Consider the following 22,476-nt stretch of genomic DNA (forward strand, 5'->3'; position numbering starts at 1 on the left):
CAAGGATCACCCTTTATATACATTTAAGGATATATAGTTAAATTTGTAGAGCTCTTTTCACTTCAAAATATTTATCGATACATTTATACGATCAGAAGGACCTTTAAAAGAAAAGCAAGCTCTCAAATTCTTTGATAGATGCTTGGCTCATAAGAAAAACTTTAGACCTTAAATATCTATATCTTCGGAAAATAGCATTAAATAATTTTCAATTCCACGCAACAGCTTAAACAATAATTTAATTAATCACATTCATATTATTTATTACAAACTTGAGTTTTGTTTACTTGTGTGGTTTGAAGCTATTACTTTCATGTCTATATTATAAAGCATACACTCCTATATCGTTACGCGCATACTAAAGTATTTGTTGACACTCTTTATATAAAATGTCTTTACATTTGCAATTTTAATCGAATGATTGTCCAGTGTTGCAAAAATATGCGAAACCTTTATTGAGCCCAAGGCCAATTGCAGCATTGAAACCACTAAATGGATAGCGAGCACTAGTCTTTGTTTATTATCTACCTCGTTCGCTTGACAGCTTTGGCCTTGAACGAAATTTTCTGTTGAAATTGTTGCTCCTTCGAACCACACACACTACTTGACGCATGCCACACAACCATTTAAATGCACTAAAGCATGTCAACATTACTTGAATGTAAATATTTTGAGACAATTCGTTTCTAGGATATTCAATTTAATTGACAATTCATTGTAATTATGTAATGAAACTTGAGTTCTGCAGAAGTGTGCGAAATTAGTTCAAAAATAAAATGCAAATTCGTAGGATAATACTGTAACTGTGTACTTGGAAATATTTTTATGGAGTAAATGTGAACTTATCGGAATTATTTAATATACTAATTTGTATATATTTGGGTATAACTTAATAGTGAAATGGATGCAAAATTGATTTTTATCTATTTATTTTTTTTTTTACTTTGAACACAATTTTATTTTTTGACAGAAAAGGTGTAAAGTAGAAATTTCATTCATATTCCCAAAGAAAAAATACTTAAAATCTCTCTCTCTCACCCTCTCTCTCTCTCTCTCTAAATGTATCTGTGAGTATTCTCCGTATAGTATTTGTTCATTGTATTTATACTTTTCCTGCCATATTCCAAAAAAAAAAAAAAAAAAAAAACTTGTTTTTAAAGGGCCACACCTAGGATTGTCCCACGGCTTGAATCCAAGCGGGATTGTCTGCATAGACTTTAGACTTTACACATCTTCATAGAAAAAAGTCTAATGTTGTGATATCTCACGATCTTGGTGTCCAATCGACCGGCCCAAAACGAGAATTTGTCTGCTGATCGAAATGTTCTGTCAATAAATCCATTGATTGAAGCGATGTGCGGGAAGAGGTGTCCTCTTGTTCTACTCCAAAACGTTTTTTTCTGGAGAAAAACCTTTTCAGGCTGCTCATTGTCCCAAATGTGGTTATTTTGCTTGTTTACATACCCATTGAGTCAGAAATGGGTCACATCGCTAAGCAAAATTTGGGTCGAACATGTCGGATTTTTTTGGAAGAGCCCATAAAGCGAAGCAATGTCGCTTGGGAAGTTCGAGCTGCTTCAGTTCTTGCACAAGCTATATTTTTTACGCTTTCAATTTAAGAAATCGACGTAATATGCACCAAGTTCTTCCATGCGTCGGTGCGAGTTGTTACATACGGCACCGAATTGACTCTCCACGGACTTCGTGTACACTTTGAGCTGCGACTACTATATTTTCTTCACCGCGTGCTAAACGTGGTCTATTCGTTCGATTTTTTATCCAATACTGAATGCCAGAGTAAGCGAGATCAAAACCAACATTGCAACTCGCTATCGGAGGAAATACACACCTTGCTGAAGGAAGCTGAACTTTGAAGCTGTACATCCTTCTGACCCCTAGTTCACATTAACATTACAGCCAGAAACTAGATTTGGTGTAGAGCTCCCGCCAGAAAACTCCACCACTTACTCTACTTATCTGTTTCTAGGTATTGTCTATAGGTAACCCAACTAATTACTAAAATTTTTATGTTCTTCTATAAATAAGCAAATCAATGTATTTGTGTTTCGAGGATTGTTTCAATTCAATCGCCTGAAGTTTCAATCTGCTAAGCATTGCCATCAGGTAAAGCTATAAAGGAGTCTTTAATTATTCATAAGTGCTTTGCGGCATATACATATTTGCCTACTCCACACTCACCTATGCACACCTATATAAATGCATGTGTATGTGTGTGCGAATGTGGCTAAACACAATCGTCTTGAGTGTGTCAAGTGTAAACCACTCATAAACTTGCGGGGTTGTGTAAGTCCACGTGTGTCGCAGAATGTGTGGAAATAGTTACGTACCAAGTCAGAGGTCTTCGAGGCACTTGAACACGTCTTTGATGTTGCCCGACTTCGGCAAACAAATACAGTTGTCATAATTATTGCATTGTGGCCGGATGTATGGAGGTGCGTGGTTGCTACACCAACTAAAAGCAAACATTTACAAGCACAACAAATGCATCTATAACTCATCTTCTACCCTGAAGCACCGATGGCAAGTCATTGCCAAACGACAGTTGTCTACGAATCTTACATTTATTAGTGCGCAACAGCAGATAATGCAACAACAACGTTAGCAATAAATGTGGTGGTAATCATAACTGTCGCAATAATATTTGACTGCAACAAAATCATCAACTCAAGTCGGCGCGCTTGGTGGCACGACTATATTGCACATAACTGTATTTTAAATTGTTTGCTATGTGCTTGTTGACGATTGTATGCAGTTATTGTCACATTAACTTGACAGTTGCAGTTGTTGCAACGGCAATATTATTAAGCACCTCAGTGTTTGTGGGGTGTGGATACACATGTATATACAAAGTTATACGAAAATATATACATGTTAGGGTGTTCGTTATTTCCCAAATTGAATTGAATGAATTTTTTGTTAGCAAGCGTCCATTGAAGTTTCAGCTATTGGCCAAAATTTAGGATTCAACCTAAACGAGTTCTTTATTGCCTAACGACATGGTGTACTTATAATTTTAATTGCGCATAAATTTAAAGGAAGTGCATTTATGAAAAAAATATTACAGACATTTTTTATGCAGTGCAAATTTTTGTATTAGAATATCTTACAATTTTTTTTTAGCCATAAAATTGTATTGCAAAATATCAATAAATCTGATGCTAAATATATATCGTCCCATAAAATGCAAATTAACGTATCATCAAAAAAGGAAATTGAGTTTGTAATGGTCACGATACACTACATTAAATTACATATGTATGTATATCTAGCAAAAGATTTTAGCTTCCGCCGTCAGATATAAATATAACCAACATATAACCAATATATAACCAATACATAACCAGTGTATAACCACTTTATAACCAAAACTCAAATTTGGTTTCAATATGGTGGTTTCTATTATATTGTTTTTCCGTCGCCTGTAAATTTATGAAAAGTGATGTTACGTTATTTAGTTATTGGAGAAGCCGATATAAGGGAAAAGTGAAATGATTACGACTTAAGTTGAAAATAAAATGCTTTCTTACTTTGATATCCTTTTATTTCAACCAATGTAGAAACTTCAGCTGGTTTTTGGTAAAGAAAAATTCAATTCAAAATGAAATAATATTTATAAATATTCCTGCTTTTAATTCATTCTTATTTCCCATTCTTTATTGTCATTCATTAATAAATATATTTCCCTGCATTTCTTACATAACTTTCTACAAGTCTCTTCATCGCTCTTTGATCATAATTTATTTGACTTAATGACTATATTTGCATTACCATTACCGCTATCTCGGTATATTACTGTCGGCTTGTTGCAGTTGTCTTTTTTGGCATTCTTTGCTAGAGGACAACATCATCCCTGTCATAAATCTTTGTCAGCAAGTCGCACTGGTCATAATTGTCTCATGTTTGCTCTCTATCTCCTTCTTTGCAGTTAGTTGCAGAGTTCTAAAGCACCATTGTGTGTAGAATTAGGAAGAAGAACTGCGCCGGCTGTACGGCAAAGAACAAATCAAGCACATTTTTCATATTCTGTTTTGAGAACTGTATTCCATATGAGAGCGTTCTGCATCGATCAGATGAAATGGTACTTAGATGGGGCAAGGTCCTGATTATAATTCGCTTAAGGCCAAACTTCCCAGTCGCGTTTTTTCAAAAAGTGGTTTTTTAGGTTTTGCAACATTAGGCCGGGCTTACTCATAGTGAAAAAAATTCTCCTGTAACTAGTCACAAATTCCGTTATATTTTATGAGCTCATAGTGTAGCAAATCCAACTGATCCCATCAAGTACAACACATTCCTTAGCGTCATAGATATTTAGCCTGGTCGTTAATTTGCCTAATTGTCCTCTTACTGTAGCGTTTAAGATGCATTTCTGACATACAAAATCGTCTTTCTACGTCTCTTGACTTTAATCCATATGACTCTCAATTTCCCTGCTTTTGAATATAACCAGCTGCTTTTAAATGTTTTGAGTGCCTCCTAAAGATTTTTCGAGCTCTGCTTGTAATTCTTAGAATTCTTCTTGTGTTTTTCTTTGATCAACATTGACAATACTTTCAGTTTCTGATCTTAAAACTTTTTGAACAGTCTAAGACATTCATCATCTGCCAAACCAAAATCACCACTAATTGTTGCTGAAATATATGCTCTCGTCGTAATGTGATTTAAGGCTCTGAAGTACGTTTGAGCCAGTACCAATGAGCCAGTTGGAATAATATTTCGCTCCTATCATATCGCTCCCTTTGTAATATTAGTTTGATATTGCTAGCCAAGTTTTGCGGGGAATTTAAAAATTATTTTTCCACTTTTTTCGAATTTAAAAGCAATAACTTTTTTGTAGGTACACCTTTCGTTCGCTAGGGGTAGTAGTATTGCTGTTAACCGATTCAGAGGTCCCTGTAACACCTATATATATTTTGCAGCCGAGAGTTCACAGAAGCAATGACCATGTACTATGTTTTTACTCTTTCAAGCAACTTTGGTATTCGGGAGATCGGAATGATTTTGTTTTTCTTTTGGATGATAGAAACATTATTGCCAATACCTGTTTTATTAGTCAAAACGTTGAAGATTTCTGAATGGGTTATGCTTCAAATTCTTAAAAACTTAAAATCAACATGTACCTACCGTACTCTTGAACTGTAGGCACATAACTTTCAGTTCACACAAGAACCTTCAATCTCTCCTCAAATGATACTAAGGCGATCCCACTTGGCAAATATTTGCATAGGGAGGCTTCCTTAATACTGTGCTATATTTATACCTTGAGCAGGGTATACTAAGTTTGCCACGAAGTTTGCAAGCAAGAAGGATCAGTATTTTGAGTTGAGTCAATTTAGACATGTCCGTCTGTCTATCTGTCTGTACGAACTAGTTCCTAAATTTTTTAGATGTCGGTTTGAAATTTTGCAAACGTCATTTTCTCTTCAAGAAGTTGATCATTTGTCGGAACTGCCGATATCGGACCACTATAACATATAGCTGCCAAACAAACCGAACGTTCGGAATGAAGTTCTTGTATGGAAAACTTTCAAATTTGAGGGGTATCTTCACGAAATTTGATTAATTGGATTTTATAATTTGGATTAATGCTTAAGGTAATATTATAACCTCCGAAAGAATTGTTCACACCTGATTATTATAGCATATAGCTTCCATACAAAYTGAATGATCGGAGTCAAATGCTTGCATTGCAGACTTTTTCAGGTAATGGGATATATTCTACAAATTCGTCGTGRTTTATTCTCTAAGRCAACACTACAATAGTTGAAGAAATWCTGCTAAGAGMAATGCACCTGTKAAGGGTATATTTGCTTTGGTGCAGCCGAAGTTAACGATTTTTCTTATTTCTAGGTAAGGTTAATCTGGTAGGTCAATAAGCMGCGCTTAGGSCAATTTGGTGCTTTGCTATACCGGATTTGGTTCTCTTACTAATTACAGGAGGAGTACTCATCGTTTAGAATGCCTGCGCTTGCTGTAATTTTAATAGACTCTGCGGCCTGTGGATACCTCTYTTGGACCACAGATGCTTACAGCGTGGTCTGTCTAAATATATTTAAAATTAAGTTACTAAAATGTTTTCGAAAAACAACTGAAAAAACGCCAAAATGGAGTTTTGTGAAATAGTCTGCAAATAACGCAGTTTCCAAGCTGATGTGAACCTAGCATTATAGTAAAAGTACTAATTGATGAGTTACACTTCACGTTTATTTATAGCTTTCTAAACTCAATTAGCAACAGCTTACGTGCTTTATAAGAAAGTAATTGAATTACTMCATTAATAACCCAAAATCGATGCAAAATCCTACAGCAAGTTATAATCTTAGCAAAAATCTATGTCAGATTCGAGCAAATATAAAGAAATTTGAAATAAAATGAAAATCTGAAAATCAAAATAAATTAAAACAACAAATGAATGAATGTCGATACAACAACAATATTTGCCATCAAATGTTTTAATTATTTTAAGTGAATTCGATGCAATAAAGACAGCAGCAAAGTCTGTGATGGCATGCAGCCGGGAAGTGCAAGTGGAGAAGGGGAGATCGAGAGCAGCAAAGAAACACATACGAACACTTTACATTCACATACGAACGGAGCCTTGCATCGAGAGCAATTAGTCAACTCATGCTGCACATTCAGCACTTGAATCCGCTTACAATGTCGAAATCCTGGCAGTCGACAATCAATGCATGGCAAGCAATTACGGCACTTGAAGTAAAAACAATACGGGAAATATTTCAAAAATGAAATAAAAACACTCCGAGTGAGGGTTTTGTAATGCAGAAATTCATGAAGAAAGCTCGAGAGTGTATGCTGGTATCACATACATATGCCTTGGTAGGTGTAACTATATACAGGTACATATATATATATGGGAGCATAGGTATTCTTTATCCTTACACAATACAAATGTTATTACTTTAGCCGTCTAAGCGCACTGCAACGATATTGTAGATCACAGCGCAATCCAGTTGCAACAACAAACACATACACACTCGGCAACCTTTATGTCATTCTTGCTTGTTGTTGTAGCTGGCATAATAAACACGGCAACAGCGTAAATTCTCAATCGAAGGCAGCCTGGCATTGAACTGTAACTGTTTCTTAAGCAAAATATACACAAGAGAATATGTGTAAAAACACATATACATATATACATATATTTATATATACACTTTATATAAGTATTTTGAAAATATTGAATAGCAGACTTACTAAAAACATGAATATCTGGCAACCTTAACGGCGAGTGGAGAAAGCATTAAAAAAAATTTCTCTGGTGTGCAGTTTAAATCTTTGATTTCTCTTGATAATTTTTGTGGCTATCGCTTCCTCTATGTATAAAAAAATTGTGTATAAAGTGCAATGGAAAATTCTTGCCACATTTGCCCAGCTATGTTTGTGCTTATGCTGCAATATTTTACGCTAAGCCGCTGGGATGTATTGTCTCTTTGCAGAAGCTGTTACATATGGTCAGCAAAATCTGATCTATCGAGTTCGTGAGGTAAAAGAAAACTATTTAGAGGAAAAACATTTCTCTGCAAAGAAAACATTTTTAGATTATTTTTAAACTTAAACAAACGATAATGATAAAAGGTTAAAAATTTATGGTATTTTTAATAAAATTTATTTCTTTATGTGTTATTTATATGGGAAACTAAAAGTGATCATAGTAATTTTTTAATGTAATAATTCCTTGTCTTTTCTTTACTGGCGTGGAATAGCTGAAATTACAACATGATCGATTGATAGCTTTTCTATCCGGAGACAGCCAGGCCTGAACCATTTTGGTGATGTTTCCTCGTGGAGGCTGAATTTATCCACAGTTGTGCCGCAGATACCTTCCGTGTCCACTCTGCCGTTAAAGTCGCCAAGAACGATTTTGAGATCATGGCGGGGGCAGCTCTTATAGGTGCACTCCAAATGCACATAGAGGGCATCTTTGGTCACATCGTCCTTGTTTTCCGTCGCGACGCTAGCCCATATCAGCAACATGTTGAAGAACTTGACTTTGATAGGAATGTAACGGTAAAAAAAATCCCGTCCTTAGCATTTCTGGGACGGCGATAATGTCAGCCTTCAATCTAACGAGGATATCAGCAAGCTGAGTAGCGGCACCTTCCCAAATAAGGGACCGGGCTATCCAGGTGCGCAGTGGCTTAGCTACAACTTCGGGTCCAAGGATATTCTGTTGCCCATCTTATCTACCCACCTACAAGTTTCATGAGGTGGTTCGAACAAAAGTGAATTTTTATAAAATATCTTTGATATTAAGTATGTAAAATTTAGAAACTAGAAGCCACTTCTATCCCATCCAGATGACTTGAATAACGAAGATTTATATAGTGACTTCCAAGACGTCCTACTTTTATTAAAGAGAGCGAAGAAGAACGAAGAACAAATACGATTTTCGCCAGAAAGAGTCCTATTATACATTTCAGTGTACAACTTTTTATCTTTTATAATAAATTTGTAAAAAAAAAAACAAATTGTTTGAAGTATTTTTCTGAATATTAAAAAACAGCGAAGATCGTTTTTCCGCCCCCAAGTCGTTGCGCCCGGTGCGACGGTCCCCTTCATATCATCATAATCAAATCATAACCCTTAATTCGTTTGCCATCGTCGTCATCAAAAGGAGGGTCCCGCATTCGAGTCTGTTTCCACTTTTTTGTTGGAGGCGTTTTTTACGTCGCGGGTCCCAAACCCATCGCACAACCCTGTGTAGGTGATGTTTCGTCTTCTCACTTTAGCTCGCCTTCAAACGGATGTTCTTAGGCTACCCAGAGGATACTTGGTCAAAGTTCGGAAGTAGCGAGCAGCTTGAGCCATACTCCTAAGTGAATGGCAATCAGAGAACATTCTTCACTTGCGTGAATTATATGGGCTTTGGTCTTTAAGAAAATTGCAGGTTTCGATAAGATCAATCTTGGCTCTTCAAGCAAAGAAAAAGTGTGAAGTAGGGATTTGGTTTAAATTTTCTATATATGCTAATAGAATATCACTTCCTTTCGTCGTTATGGTACATACAGATCATCTATCCTATGCATTTATCACACGTGCTTCCCTCGCCAAGAAGCTGCTCATTTTCCGGAATCGCTGATATTGGACCATCCATATAGCTGTCTAATAAACTGAACGATGTATGGACAACCTTTTTATTTGAAAAGGTATCTTCACGAAATTAATTACAGGTATGGCTACAATTTTCGAAAATATTGTTCAGATTATTATGTATAGCATGGAGCTGCTATATACATATATTGACCAACTATAATTTTATTTATAAGTACAAATTTTTGGGCAGTTTTTCTGGTCTGTGATGTATTTAATGTTACATTAACATTTATTTCCTTTCTTTTTATTTGAGCTCGAGGTACTTTGACTCGGTTCCGGTATAATAAGTTGATATATTTAGCATGAACGAGTATTTTACATTTTCATTGAACTTTTTATTGTTTATTATTATGTTAAATCTATTATTATTTTATTATATGTGGTCAATATAATTTAGTAAAGTCAATAGAAAAGTTAAAAAATTGTTTTTCTTATGAAGAGTATTCAGTGCCGTCCCAGTTAACATTTCTCTTGTTTTTATTTTTTGACGACTCATTTCTCATTGAAACAAAAATTAGTTATTTGGCACTTTCTCATAAGATTTGTGCTTCCCAAATAAATAGCTACATACTTCCTTTTTTACTCTCAACTTTCTTTCTCACAATACAATTTATTTTCACTAAACTATGTATTGTTGTAAGAAGAAAAAACTCAGAAAAAATTGCCCTTGCCTCGAAAATAGAAAGCAAACCCGAAAAGAAGCCATCACAAACTTTTCGTATGTAAACATGACTTTGCGGCCCTTTTAGAGTGCAACCAATAAAAGCACATAAAGCTGCTCAAATTTGCAAATGCCGCACTCCACGCTCTAAGCCCCACTTCTGCTGCGAATTGCGCCTGCACAAGGCGGAAGAATGTGTGTATCAAAGAGCAGGAAAGCGACGATGACATGAATTTTACAGCAACTGAGCCACAATTGAGCGCAAGGCCGTGCACTTGCACGATGCTGTGAGTGCAGCAGCYAGAGACATGCAAATATGACTGCACTTCAGTGTGAGTGTATTTGTGTGTGTGCGTGAGTGCTGTGTAGACAGCGGAGTTTGAAGTTGCGGTCAAAATGGGCAAATGGGCACTGAATGTCAAATCGTGTTGTCTGTGCCCCGGTCAAAATTGTTAGAATAATCAATTTCAGTCATGTACCGTTAGTCTATATAGATGCACTTAGCACTGCCTCTGCTCTCTGCTGAGTGATGACTGATGGCAGGGAAGGCGGGCGCATTTACATAGCGGCACTAACAATGAATGACACATTTAAAATTAGAAAAAGAAAAACAGAAACAGGAACAGAAACAACAACAAAAGTGCATTTTACCGTTAGCTGTCAAACTMGGTGATGTTTGTTGGAAATAGGTGATCTTTGGCTTAACATTGTTGTACACTAAATAAACATTGGCGGCGCTCGGGTGCCTAAATGTATGCAATGAGTTACGCCAACACGTTTAACAGCCGATTGAGAAGACATTTCGTGCCCCATGTCGCACTTTAGTATRCATATACAACAATAATGACAACGGTTGTAGCGGCAACAGCAAAAACGCAATGACAGTTGAAGTGGCCTGAGGTGCAGAGCTGTAACGTATTGGGAGCCAAAGTGAAGCTCAAGTCAAACATTCGGCCAACCAGACAAACAGAATTCGGTYGCATGCAAGTTTTGATGGCAAAGCGTGCTTTGGCAGTTAGCGGTGTGTGTGGTTGCTGCTGGAGACGAGTGACAGAGTTTCTCAATTGCAGTGTTGGCTAGTTTTTGACAGAGAACACGCTCACACACACGCACACATGTATAGAAAAAATATGGATAATCGTTGCAACTCCCTTTCTATTTGAGTTGAGTGGCGCATAGTGGTACTTGCATGCTTGTGGGAGTCCACACGCATACCCACGCATACCCACCAACCACTCTGGTGTCGTTGATACCCAACAAAGTCTTTGTGTTTGCCCAAGCTGGACATTTTCGATATTGAGAACACTGATTGAAAAGTTATTAAGTGCATGATTAGTTTGTTGTTGCCACAACTGAAATTTTTAGCCCATTGTTGTTGTAGCTATGGTGAAAGATGGTGTTTTTTGGCAGTTTGTGCAGTTTAGCCACTTGTTGTTGTTAGCTTTTGGCCGAAATTGTTTTACTTTCCTCTGGGAGAGGTAAAGTTTGTTTACTATGGAGCTCGGCTTACGCAGAGTTTTCGTTCAGTTTTGGTTGTTTATGGGCACCCTAATTGTAGTTCCGTCAAAATTGAAGGAGATAATGTCACTTCGGTGAGTAGAGACTGACATGAAGGGGACAGTGAAGATATTTGCTACAACATGTTGAAATAACAAATTTTCTAATACAAGTTTTTACCAGACATTAGTTTAAGATTTACATTCTATATATGCGAAAAGATAGTCCAATTGTCTCATACACTACTACTACCTTAAGGCTTCAGCATGGCAGACCTCAATTTGAGTTCCTTAGCGGCTCTGCCACTTAATTTAAGACAAGCGATCTATCATTCATTTTATGATCCATAATTATGGCTTTGACTTTCTTTGACGCATGGATTCAGAACTCATTCATGGTTACTAATCCAGCCGGAGTAGGTAATACTTGCGGAGCTTAATTTCATTTTCATACTTGTAGCCTTGATTTTTCACTCTGACTATAAATCGTAGATTCGCAATCATCAATTCCTTTATTTTAAGGACTTGTTGACCGTCAGTTGTTGTTGATGGTCGTCTTGAACGGGCTTCGTTGCCAACGTACAGTGGGTTGCCAAATTATTAGGGACAGTCACAAAAATATGGTATAATTGAAGTATTGGTCTTTTTTAGTGATATAAAGCTTTAATAATAATAAAAGAGTAATTTACAAACTAACATAAGAACAAAAAAATAAAAATAATTATTTCAAAAATGTATATATGAGCGAGATAAAATATTTCTTAATAATCAGTACTTAGTCACATTTCCTTTCGCCTCAATGAGTGCTTTAATCCGTCTGGGCATACTTTCTATGCACGCTAAGGCACTTTCTTTAATCATGGGGTTGTAGTGCCATACATTTATTAACTTTTCAGTCAGTTTTACCTTTTTAGTTATTATCTCTTGCGCAATTTTGGCCTTGGTAATCTGCTATAAATTTTCTAAGGGGTTCATGTCAGGTGAATTGTCAGACCAAGGTGAAACTGGAATGTTATGGTCTTCCAGAAATTTGGTTATGCTTCTTGCTTTATGACATGGCGCTGAATCATGCATAAAAATGAATTCCTCACCGTCTGGGAACCAATCCTTAAGTTGCGGTAACACTCGACTTTCTAGAACTTGTCTGTATTGGTCTTGTCTCATGGTACCCTGGACAATGTAGAGACGTCCAACCCCTTTAGCGCTTATGACAGACCGCACCATTATTTTAACAGGGTGTTTAACCCTCTCCACAATGCAGTCAGGGTGATATTTTTCGCCTGGACGTCGCCTGACGAAGCTGCTCTTGTCGGCCAGAATTTCAAATGTTGGCTCATCTGAAAAACATACCTGAAAAAAAGGAAAGTTGCTTATTATTTTCAAATATATGATTTAAAAAATGGTGTAAGATGACAGTAATAATAATAGCTGACCTTACTCCAGTCCTCATCAGTCTTCTGGCGGTATTTTTCGGCCCAGGCAAGACGTTTTTTCTTCATCGCATCAGTTAACCGAGGTTTCTTAGCAGGACGTACTCCAAATTTTTGAACTAATTGAGTTAAGTGCCCAGCACTTCTCTTCCTGTTTTGCAAGCAGATGTCCCGAATCCGGTCAGATCGCTATGTTGCTATGCGCTTTCTTCCACTCTTGACTTTTCTTTTTTTTTCGAAAGTGGCTGATATTGACTAATCTTTATTTTATTCACTGCTGTCTTAGAAACTCCAGCTAGTTCTGCTATCTTCCTTTGCGAATGGCTTGTGTGCTGGAGAAGAGTTTTAATCTCTGATTTTTTCATTGGGGACAAATCACACCCTCGACCCATGCTGGAGCAAAATAAAAAAATATTATAATGAAAATCGGTCTAAATTCATTATTTTTTAACAATACAACTATGATACTACATTCGATCTGCGTTTGTTGCACAAAAATGATACAAATTTTTTTAAATAATTAACTTCAACCCAATTTCAACTTTCACTAAAATACGTGTTCATCACCCTGCGAGTCTACTGTTAATAAAATATTTATAGAAAGTAAATACATTAACTCTCAAAATCTACTTAAAACTGGAATTATCAAGATGTGGTGAACGCAAAAAGTACTTTCCTGTAAAGTTGTTCCTCTTAAAACCGCACTCAACTGCGCCCAAAGGAACAAATTGGGGAAAAATGCGACTGTCCCTAATAAATTGGCAACCCACTGTATTTTCGACACTTTTCGAATACTTTGTACCAGTTAAGAACACTTGCCCGCTACAAAAAATTATCACTGAAGGCCTTTCCAACATTCTGGACGTTTAGGAACCAGAAATTTGATTCCGCATGCAAAATTTAATTGAACTTTTTTGTTGAATAATTTCACTCATCGTAAAAATAACCGAACGCACTTTATCTACATCAGAAGAGCAAACATGTACTAAACACTAATGATTATTTTGATGTGACAATTGGCGCAGATGGCACTGACAGGCAACCATTATTATTGAAATATTTACAAGAAATATTTTGACGGACTGGTTTTTGCGTGAAATATAAATAAAAGGGTCTTACTACTTTTTGCCCATATTCCCTTATTTTAATTTTCCATTATCTAAGTGGATACAAATATGTTCGCTAACAGTTTTAACGCAGAACTGGTTCCAACAAACCGAAGTTTAGTGATTTTTCGACTTTAAGATTGCTAAAAAATGATTAGTATTCGTGTTTGTGGATATGATTCATGATTTTCTTTTACTAATTTATATCACCGAAGCTGTTGGAAAAAGCTTACGCCCTTCGTGGCAGTATTTGTGTGTACATATAATAATATATTTAAGTATATAGTTTGAAAACTGGGCATTTATTATTAACTAGTAAAATTTTCCAGCAGTCAAATCAAACATGTTCAAGTTACTTAATGTCACTCATACGCACCGTTAGCCTAATGTGCATTAATTTGCATACAAATACACACATACGTATACAACTGAATTTTGCGCAAACGGAGCAGATCAAACCGAATGAGCATGGTGATTCCATTCCGCTTTAATATACGAATTTTCGGCAATTATAACGCCATCAACGATGCCATTTCCGCCAATGAGCCCCACCAACATTTCTAAATAGCATGCAAGCAAATTACCACAGCGCAGCCGCTCATAAATTAACATATTAAGGTAGCTTGCCGGCTGAGAGGCTAAAGCACTTCAATGGCAAGCAGCGGATGGCCGGCAACGCAGGATGCCAACAATGCATACCAAAGGACGCGCCTTTTGGTGGCATTGCTATGGCAGTACAGGGGCAGTGAGCGGTGCCAAACCACAGCGGCAGCGGTGCAGGCAAGCAGAAAACCAAAGATATTCATGTGACCAGGGCCATTAAGCATGATGGATCTGCTGTAAAATTGAAATGGAAATCTACCACACATCCAAACAGACACATATACATACAGACAGTACACACGGCTGGCCCAGAGGAGCAGCGCAGGGGACGCGYGCACACAAGCGCTACACCAACTAACCAACAACAACAATAAAGTGCAGCTAAGATGATAAGCACACGCTGTCCGGGTGTGCAGCGCAGTCGAGGCGCTGGGTTTGGTAGCTGGCATTCACGCTTGAAATGGCAAAAACAAAAAGCCAACGAACCAAGGCGCAACGAATGGGCGAACGAAAGGACGACAGAGCAGGCGAGTTGAAGGACTCCAGTAACTAAGATATGCAAGCATTTAGCTAAGGTCGTGGAAGATGGGTCACTGAGCGTGTGTATGTATATGTGTCGTGTGCTTGTTTGGTTGTTTGCGTGTGTGTTAGCTGCTGACAAGCCAACTGGCAGTATTACACACACACACAATGCAATTAACTATGGCATATTAAGTTTTTGTCCATTTTCGTTCGCTGAAGTGTAGTCGTCTGCTAGCTACAGCGCATAACTGTAACTGTAACTGCTCAATCTCACATTTTTTGTGTATTTCTCGCATAAATTTGTGTCTCTTCTTGTAAGAGCATAAATTTCGGCGTTCACCTCCCTCCGGTTCCCGCAACCATTTCGGTCTATGCTTGGCTGCAAGTCATTAATGCTGCACAATCAGCATTTCGGCGATAATTTATGTTGTCGCTGGCGAAGTTTACATTTCGCTTTTCTTTCTTTACTTTTTTTCCTAACATTTTGATGTGCGCATACATGCATGGACACGAAAACTTTAAATTTTAACTCAGATTTCTTATTTTTTTGGTTTCGTTGTGATTTGGGTGTAATTAAGTCTCGTTGAAGCGATGCGCTCTTTTTTCGTGGCTCTTATCACTGCTCAGATAATATTAAATAACATGTTAATGGATTTAACTATACTGACCAGCACAGGTATTTTCACTTGGGCTTGTAATTTAAATTTTGTAATACCATACCAAGATGAAGGATTTGTGCAAGCAAACCTTATATATTTTTATCGCGATTGCACAACAACTTGTACTGAGAGGAGATGACAGTCTACAAACTGCCGTTAATATGGCCCATAGGTTCTCTGTTATATTTCTATGGGGCTTCTATTTGATTTTATATGCAAAAATGTACATAAATCAATTTTCTTTGCTTAATTCTCAGCAAAAAGCACGGGATGCCCTTTTTTATAGGAAAGCTCTACCATAAAGAAGAACGCGTTGTTAATATTAATTAACACACAGAAATTAAGCAGTTAATTAAATGGAATTCAAGATTTAAACAAAAAGTTGAGCAATTTGCCACAAGGGCTCCGTTTGTTGACTAAGTACATAGCAGTAAACTTCCTCGAAATAGACTCTTGTCTAGATTGGTTATGTAATAAAGCGAAGATTGTGAGCATGTACAGTTGCCTAAAATAACTAAACCTCCTCCTAATACACCAGTCTATTCGAAAAAAATTGGCGCACCCTAGTAAAACTCACCATACCTGAGAACAACACCAGACTAAAAATCTGGGAACAACATGCACGTAGGCACCACACATGCGGACATCAACAACTAACAAAGGACTGCTTCGACGTGCTCAGCATCTTCGTTTCGCTAATATGTTCGATTGAACAGCTGATAGGAGTACGATCTTCGCGTTACTTAGATCGATAGAGCGTTACTTGAACTACTGAGCAATAATAACTAGGACAACGTAGGATTAAGCAGAAGCATCACTGTCGTTGATGGGAGTACACTGTTCACTGCTCCGATTATTTTAAAACGAGCTAGGCAATGAAGCAAAGTTGAAAATTACTTGTTTGGAAATGGAGAACATCTAAGCTTTTACCGACTCTTATGGCGCGTTATTTAACTTCTCCTTGTATTGCTGATATTTTCGGCTAAAATAGTATAAATATGTGGCTTCGAGTGTAGATAAAACTCAAACTTGCGGACTACTCTCAATCACATATTGGATTGGTGTCAAATTGTGTCAATGTTTTCAGTAATATTACGCTTTTCATTATGATACAACGCTTGCAGTGTGTTCAATAATCACAAATCCACATTCATAGCAAAAGTAATATTTTTAGATGAGGTCTATTACCGACTTAATGGCTGCATCAAAAACAAAATTGTCCCTATTGGAATTAGTCAAATCCCTGTGCGGTTCAGGAATCGCAATCTATTTATTTTTTTCAAAAATTGAACGTTAGGTGTGAATTGCGGTTTAGCGGCATCATCAGGAATTTTTACTTTCGAAATGCGGCGATAGCGAGCGTTATATCATGATGTTGTCCGAATTTTTCCCAGAATTTGGTGAAATTGACGCGGACGATCTATCCCGTATGCTCTAGTGTGACTCGCAAAAGACACTATGATTAATATTAATCGAAGTTAATTAATTAAAATCCGCAATTCAAAAAATTAGCTAGACCTTCAATTCTTGACTAAGAAGTATTTCTCACTGTGAGTAATCATTTAAAATGAATATATACTCTTGCTGGAGTCAGTATCGTTCTGTCGATTTTTTTACATGAAAGATTTTAAAAATAGTTTATCTATATATGCAAAAACAGCTTCCCCGAGTATTAACCTTGAGATTTTATTTGATTTAACAGCGTGAATAAAGAAAATGAAAATTTGAGTATCTGAAAGAAAACCAAATATTATTACCAAATAGAAATACATTTGAACCACCATTAAACTTACATTTGCGAAAGTTTCCAAAGAGACAGGCACAATATTTCCAGCCAGCAAAGGATCGATCCTCTGCGTGGATTGCATAAAAACAATCAAAGAACGTTGGAATTTCATGTCTAGCCGATACCAATGGCACGAAAACATGGAGTTAGTCAATTTGCGCATCTCCATTAAGGCCTCGTCCATGAGCCAACAAGATGGCGCCACTTCCATAATAACGGCAACGAAGAAAATCAAAAATTTTACCATTTCGGACGTAGTGTAATCGCCGCCAACAAAGCTTACCGCCGGTACGCTCAGACCCAAAGCGGTACTCACCAACTGAACGAAGACGGTGCCGGAAATAGAGTCGCGTATGCATTTGTAATAACTGTAAGTTATATATACAACAATAATATTAACAAACAAAGTGGTAGTATTCCAACTACCTCATACATTCCCGATGTCCTTCCACACACGCCACCAGCTGCTGGTAATGATGCGCCTCACTTTGCTCCAGACAGCCGCCCAACTGTTCGATGCGTGCATTTAAGATACGCAAATGCGCCACCAACAAAGCCAGATATGCCACAGTGTAGGTATCGCAACAGATAGCGTTCGTCAGTAACACACCCACCGCGAATAGTTCGATGACGATTGCGAGAAAATATAGAAGCAGTGAGTGCTGCCAGTCGAAGGGCATCCAGCCCTCGAAGGGTAGTCTGTGACGCATGATGCTAAGCAGCCCGTAGACCATCAGACATGTCCAGAAGCCTATAAAAACCGTCAGAAAGCTCCATACACAGTAGCGCATGATACGTCTCAGGTAAGCAATGTCTTCCGGCCGTTGCTCGACTTGTCTATCCAACGCGTGCAAATGTTGTGTGGCCTTTGGTAAATCCGTTTGTATGTAATAGAACATTATGATCTGCTTGCCCGCAGTGTAAAATAACGGTAGTACAACGCTGAGATTAGCGAATTTCTCGTCGACTCCGATAGGCATGACGAACGATGCCAGATACAGTGATGGAAAGATAACTCCCGTAAAGAAATTTACTAAGAAGGAAAGTGCCAAGTAGAGTGAACGATAGCGCATAGGAGGGTGCATGCCGAGGTAGCGCCACCAGCGCCAGATGTAACTGACTGCGTCAATGGAGCTAATTGTTGTTGCGGATGTGGCAGGTTTCAATTTTTTTTCGTTGACCGACATTCTTTTTCTTTTTGTAAATTGGAGTTTTATTCCGAAGAACTTAGCTTAAATAACTTGACTGCAGTCTTTTATATCGACTCAGCTATTGTAAGTTGTCCGTCAGATATAACGAAAATTTTCTAAAAAAAAAAAAAAAAAAATTAATAATCATAACGGTCAAGGTCATACAAATTTTAACTAAGATATACAGTGGTCCAAAATAAACCAATTTTAGTTAAACATTACTAGGGTAGTTGAAATCTGAATAGATCTTATCGCATTTCAAAATTCTTTGAGTTCAGCTTTCGGGTTATGATAGGTTGTACCCCCATATCGAGTTCCTCAAAGTCAAGTTTGATCCAAGATCTAATTCCTAGGTACTCATCTTTATGAGTAAGCTTACATTTAGTTTGAAATCTAAAAACCAAAACTCTTTATCTAAAAAGGAAGTTCGTTAAGGCAGTTATATATTCATCGTTCTATAAGCGACTTTGGTATTATTACAACTATTTTTTTCATTGACGACATTTCACATGACATATTCTTACTAACCTGACCACTGTTCTTCCATTTTCTATTTAAAATAATTTGGTTTTTAATTTACTGACGTCACAGATATATTAACTATTTAGTAGTGCATCTTATAATTAAAGCAAGGCAATTAGTTGCATATTTAAAAAATAGTACTTCATTAATGACATCTTACGTAACGGTTAATTAATGTGTTATCCACCCAATACTAGAGGTATTGATCGCATAATAAGCATATGCAAGAAAAGTCACCAGCCACTCCCTCTTGTGGGGACTTAGTAGTAAGCAGTTTGTTATTTATATATCGGGATTTAGCCTATGTTGCACTCTAGAAATTCATAATTTTATCGAATAGTTTGACAATTTTAATATTCAACGTTATGATAACGAGCGCCATTGGTGTGGTTTACAGTAATTTAAAATGTTTCTCTATTTCTGCGATCTCTTACACATATATTGAAACAATTGCTTTTCTGAGCACCCCAACCATTGATTTGACACCTAAGGTTCGACAGATGATACATTCAAACGGCATGTTTTGAAGATACCTCAATTAGAGTGGCAGAAGTGTTTCGACAGTTGGTTCAAACACATCGAAGAATGCATACATCTTTATGGGGATTATTTTGAAAAACAATATAGCGATTTTCGATGTTTAATATTTGTTTTTGTTCTTGATATCTAGAAAGTCCTCGAGAGAAGGGTATCCGACGGTGAAGGAGATATTTATAATCTCGCAACATGTTGCTACAGAGTATAATTGTTTTGTTCACCCAACGGTTGTTTGTATCACCTGAAACTAAGCGAGATAGATATAGGGTTATATATATAAACGATATTTTGATACAACTTGCTACATATATTCCTTGGCAGCCAAGAATCATAAATCACAAATAGGTTACATTGCTACGGCCATAAGACGGCGTTAAACAAAAATCTATAAAGTGTTATAATTAAGCACTAAATTGAAATACGGACCTGAATTTTGGTACAGGCGATTGCAGTAGCTATGAACTTATGTAGGCTAAAAATGTTTAAAGTTTTTCGAAATGGCTTAATGTATATATTTTTCTGCGATAACTCACTGAATAAATATGACATAAGTTGTCAATTTCAGGTAGGAAAGAGTACTGAAGGTTCAATAATTGGATAACCTTTAGTTGAAATCCAATATACTTCAGGAACTACTTGACACATACCATATAATATATATTTTGGGAGAATATTTTTATTTCACAGCGAACTCTTATGCCAAAACTGGATAAATTTGGATCAATACACCCCTTAACCCCCATACACCTGATATAAGTGTTTTCGAACTTCCGGTGGACTACCGTAAATCTATCAAGAAATATTTATATATTTCAGAAAGAAATCTTTCTAATAATAGTTTATCCGCTTACCTAAAGTAGATGAAATCAGAGCATTACTTCCGCTTGTTTAAAATAAAGTTTTGCAGTTGCTGAAAGTATTCGAAATTTTGCCGGTTATTTTTGCAAGAATATGAAATGTTCGGTTATATCTGAATTTAGCCTTTAATTTATCTATTATGAGTGATAATAGTGAATATTTGGCAAGAAAATGGATCTGGGATACTTAACTTTTGTATAGTTATTACAAGGCTTTCCCGATCTCTCCCGATCGAGCACAAAAGCTGATATGAATTTTTAAATTTTAATTAAGTATAATACTGCCAAGCGAAGAATTTCATATTCCAACTCTCTGCACAACAAACAAAAATTTATACTTTCATAGCTACAGTTTTTCTCTAAAACATAAACCGTGAATGGACAGTAGTTGTGACTAGTCGGGACAATGTGTATGTATACTTACTTACGAACTATATATGTCCTTCCCACTGTTGAATAATTTATACATATTACATCTCAAATTTGAAATTCTTTTTTCTCACTCACACACGTTTAAATTAATTAGCCCAACTCTTTTCCTATGACCCACACAATGTATTAATTAACCTATTGTCCTTCGACTTAAATAGGGCGAGAGTTGGGTCTCAGTCGTTCAGATAGTATTTTTTAAGGTAAGAAGCCACTAGTAGACACTTGTCGGAGAGTGAAATAATGAATATGATAAACAAACACAAACCGTTACACGCGACAACTACGCTGGACACCACCGAAGCCTTCAAATATATTTGGTTTTGCTGGCGACTCTTTGGAATGCATCGCGATTTATATGAACGCCGGTTCAACTGGGTTTATCTCATTGTACTCAATTTGTATTGCGGCGTAATTTATCCGATGCTTTATGTCGCCTCGTTCTTCGCATCCATAGAATTGAGTCAGAAACTAGCGAATATCAGTGTTGCCGTGCCGATAATCTACACCTTCGGCAAGCATGTCGTTATAGTTTATTACACACGTGAAGATTTGCCGAAAGCCTTAGCACAATTGAAAGCGTTAGATAGACTCGCCGAGTCGCGTCCGGAGGATTGTGCTTATATGCAGAAGATGGTGAAGAATTGTCACTTGGTCTTTTTCGTAAGTTTTGTTAGCTTCTGGTTTGCCTTACTCTCCTATGGTGTACTGGAAGTTTTACGCCATAAATTACCCTTCGAAGGTTGGGTACCGTTCGATTGGACGTCTTCGGAGGCCGCTTATGTGGGCGCTTGTGTAATACAATTGATTGGTTTGATCATAGAAACGACGAATGCTATTTGTTGTGATACCTATCCGGTTACGTATTTAATTTTGTTGGTAGCGCATTTACGTGTCTTAAATGGACGCATTGAACGTGTGGGTAGCGCTGGTGCGGCGAGTGATGCGGAGAGCTATCGGGAGCTGGTCGCTTGTGTGGAGTATCATAAAGAGTGCATGAGGTGGTTGAAGAGTTATGACTTTGTTCCCAATATGTGTATAAAATGTGTTTGTTCTATTTGCTTGCAGCTACTACAACAGCTTACGTCCCACGCTCTCTGGCATTTACTTCATACAGTTTCTCAGCACCGGCTTGGGTCTCAGCATGCCGGCGATTGCTTTTGTCGGTGGAAATTTCAGTTTCTCTCATGTAATAAAATTCTTAATTATCTTTGGCGTCATACTTATCGAAGTGGCGCCGTGTTGTTGGTTCATGGATGAGGTTTTATTTGAAATGCGCCGATTGACCAATTCCATGTTTTCGTGTCGTTGGTATGAGCAGAATTTGAAATTCCGCAAAGCTCTGATTATCTTCATGCAACGCTCGCAAATAGCTCAACCGCTACTAGCGGGCAATTTAATCCCTGTCTCTTTGGATACCTTTACAAATGTGAGTTGCTGGACTTTCTCGATTTTGATGTTCATATTCTAATTATGCTAACTTTTATTGCAGATAATTAAATTTGCCGTTTCATTGTTCACATTGCTAAATAAATTGAATTCTTAA

The 22,476-nt window shown here is 37.1% G+C and overlaps 1 protein-coding gene across 1 annotated transcript; it reads left to right on the forward strand.

Annotated features, from left to right (window-relative positions):
- Positions 1-21,173: 21,173 nt before the first annotated feature.
- Positions 21,174-22,476, forward strand: LOC108978214 (odorant receptor 2a-like). The gene is made up of 3 exons (XM_018948369.1): positions 21,174-21,931; positions 21,999-22,359; positions 22,423-22,476. Exons 1-3 carry the CDS (start codon positions 21,174-21,176, stop codon positions 22,474-22,476), a joined length of 1,173 nt encoding a protein of 390 aa, XP_018803914.1.

Source organism: Bactrocera latifrons, unplaced genomic scaffold (assembly GCF_001853355.1).
Source record: "Bactrocera latifrons isolate USDA-ARS-PBARC rearing strain unplaced genomic scaffold, ASM185335v1 scaffold_12, whole genome shotgun sequence".
Lineage (NCBI taxonomy): Eukaryota > Metazoa > Arthropoda > Insecta > Diptera > Tephritidae > Bactrocera > Bactrocera latifrons.

Bases quoted from the DNA above. Each gene is read 5' to 3' on its own strand.
- LOC108978214 (XM_018948369.1), top strand. From the start codon at position 21,174: ATGAATATGATAAACAAACACAAACCGTTACACGCGACAACTACGCTG. The intron at 21,932-21,998 runs GTGGTTGAAGAG...ATTTGCTTGCAG, and splicing joins TATCATAAAGAGTGCATGAG to CTACTACAACAGCTTACGTC. The intron at 22,360-22,422 runs GTGAGTTGCTGG...CTTTTATTGCAG, and splicing joins CTTTGGATACCTTTACAAAT to ATAATTAAATTTGCCGTTTC.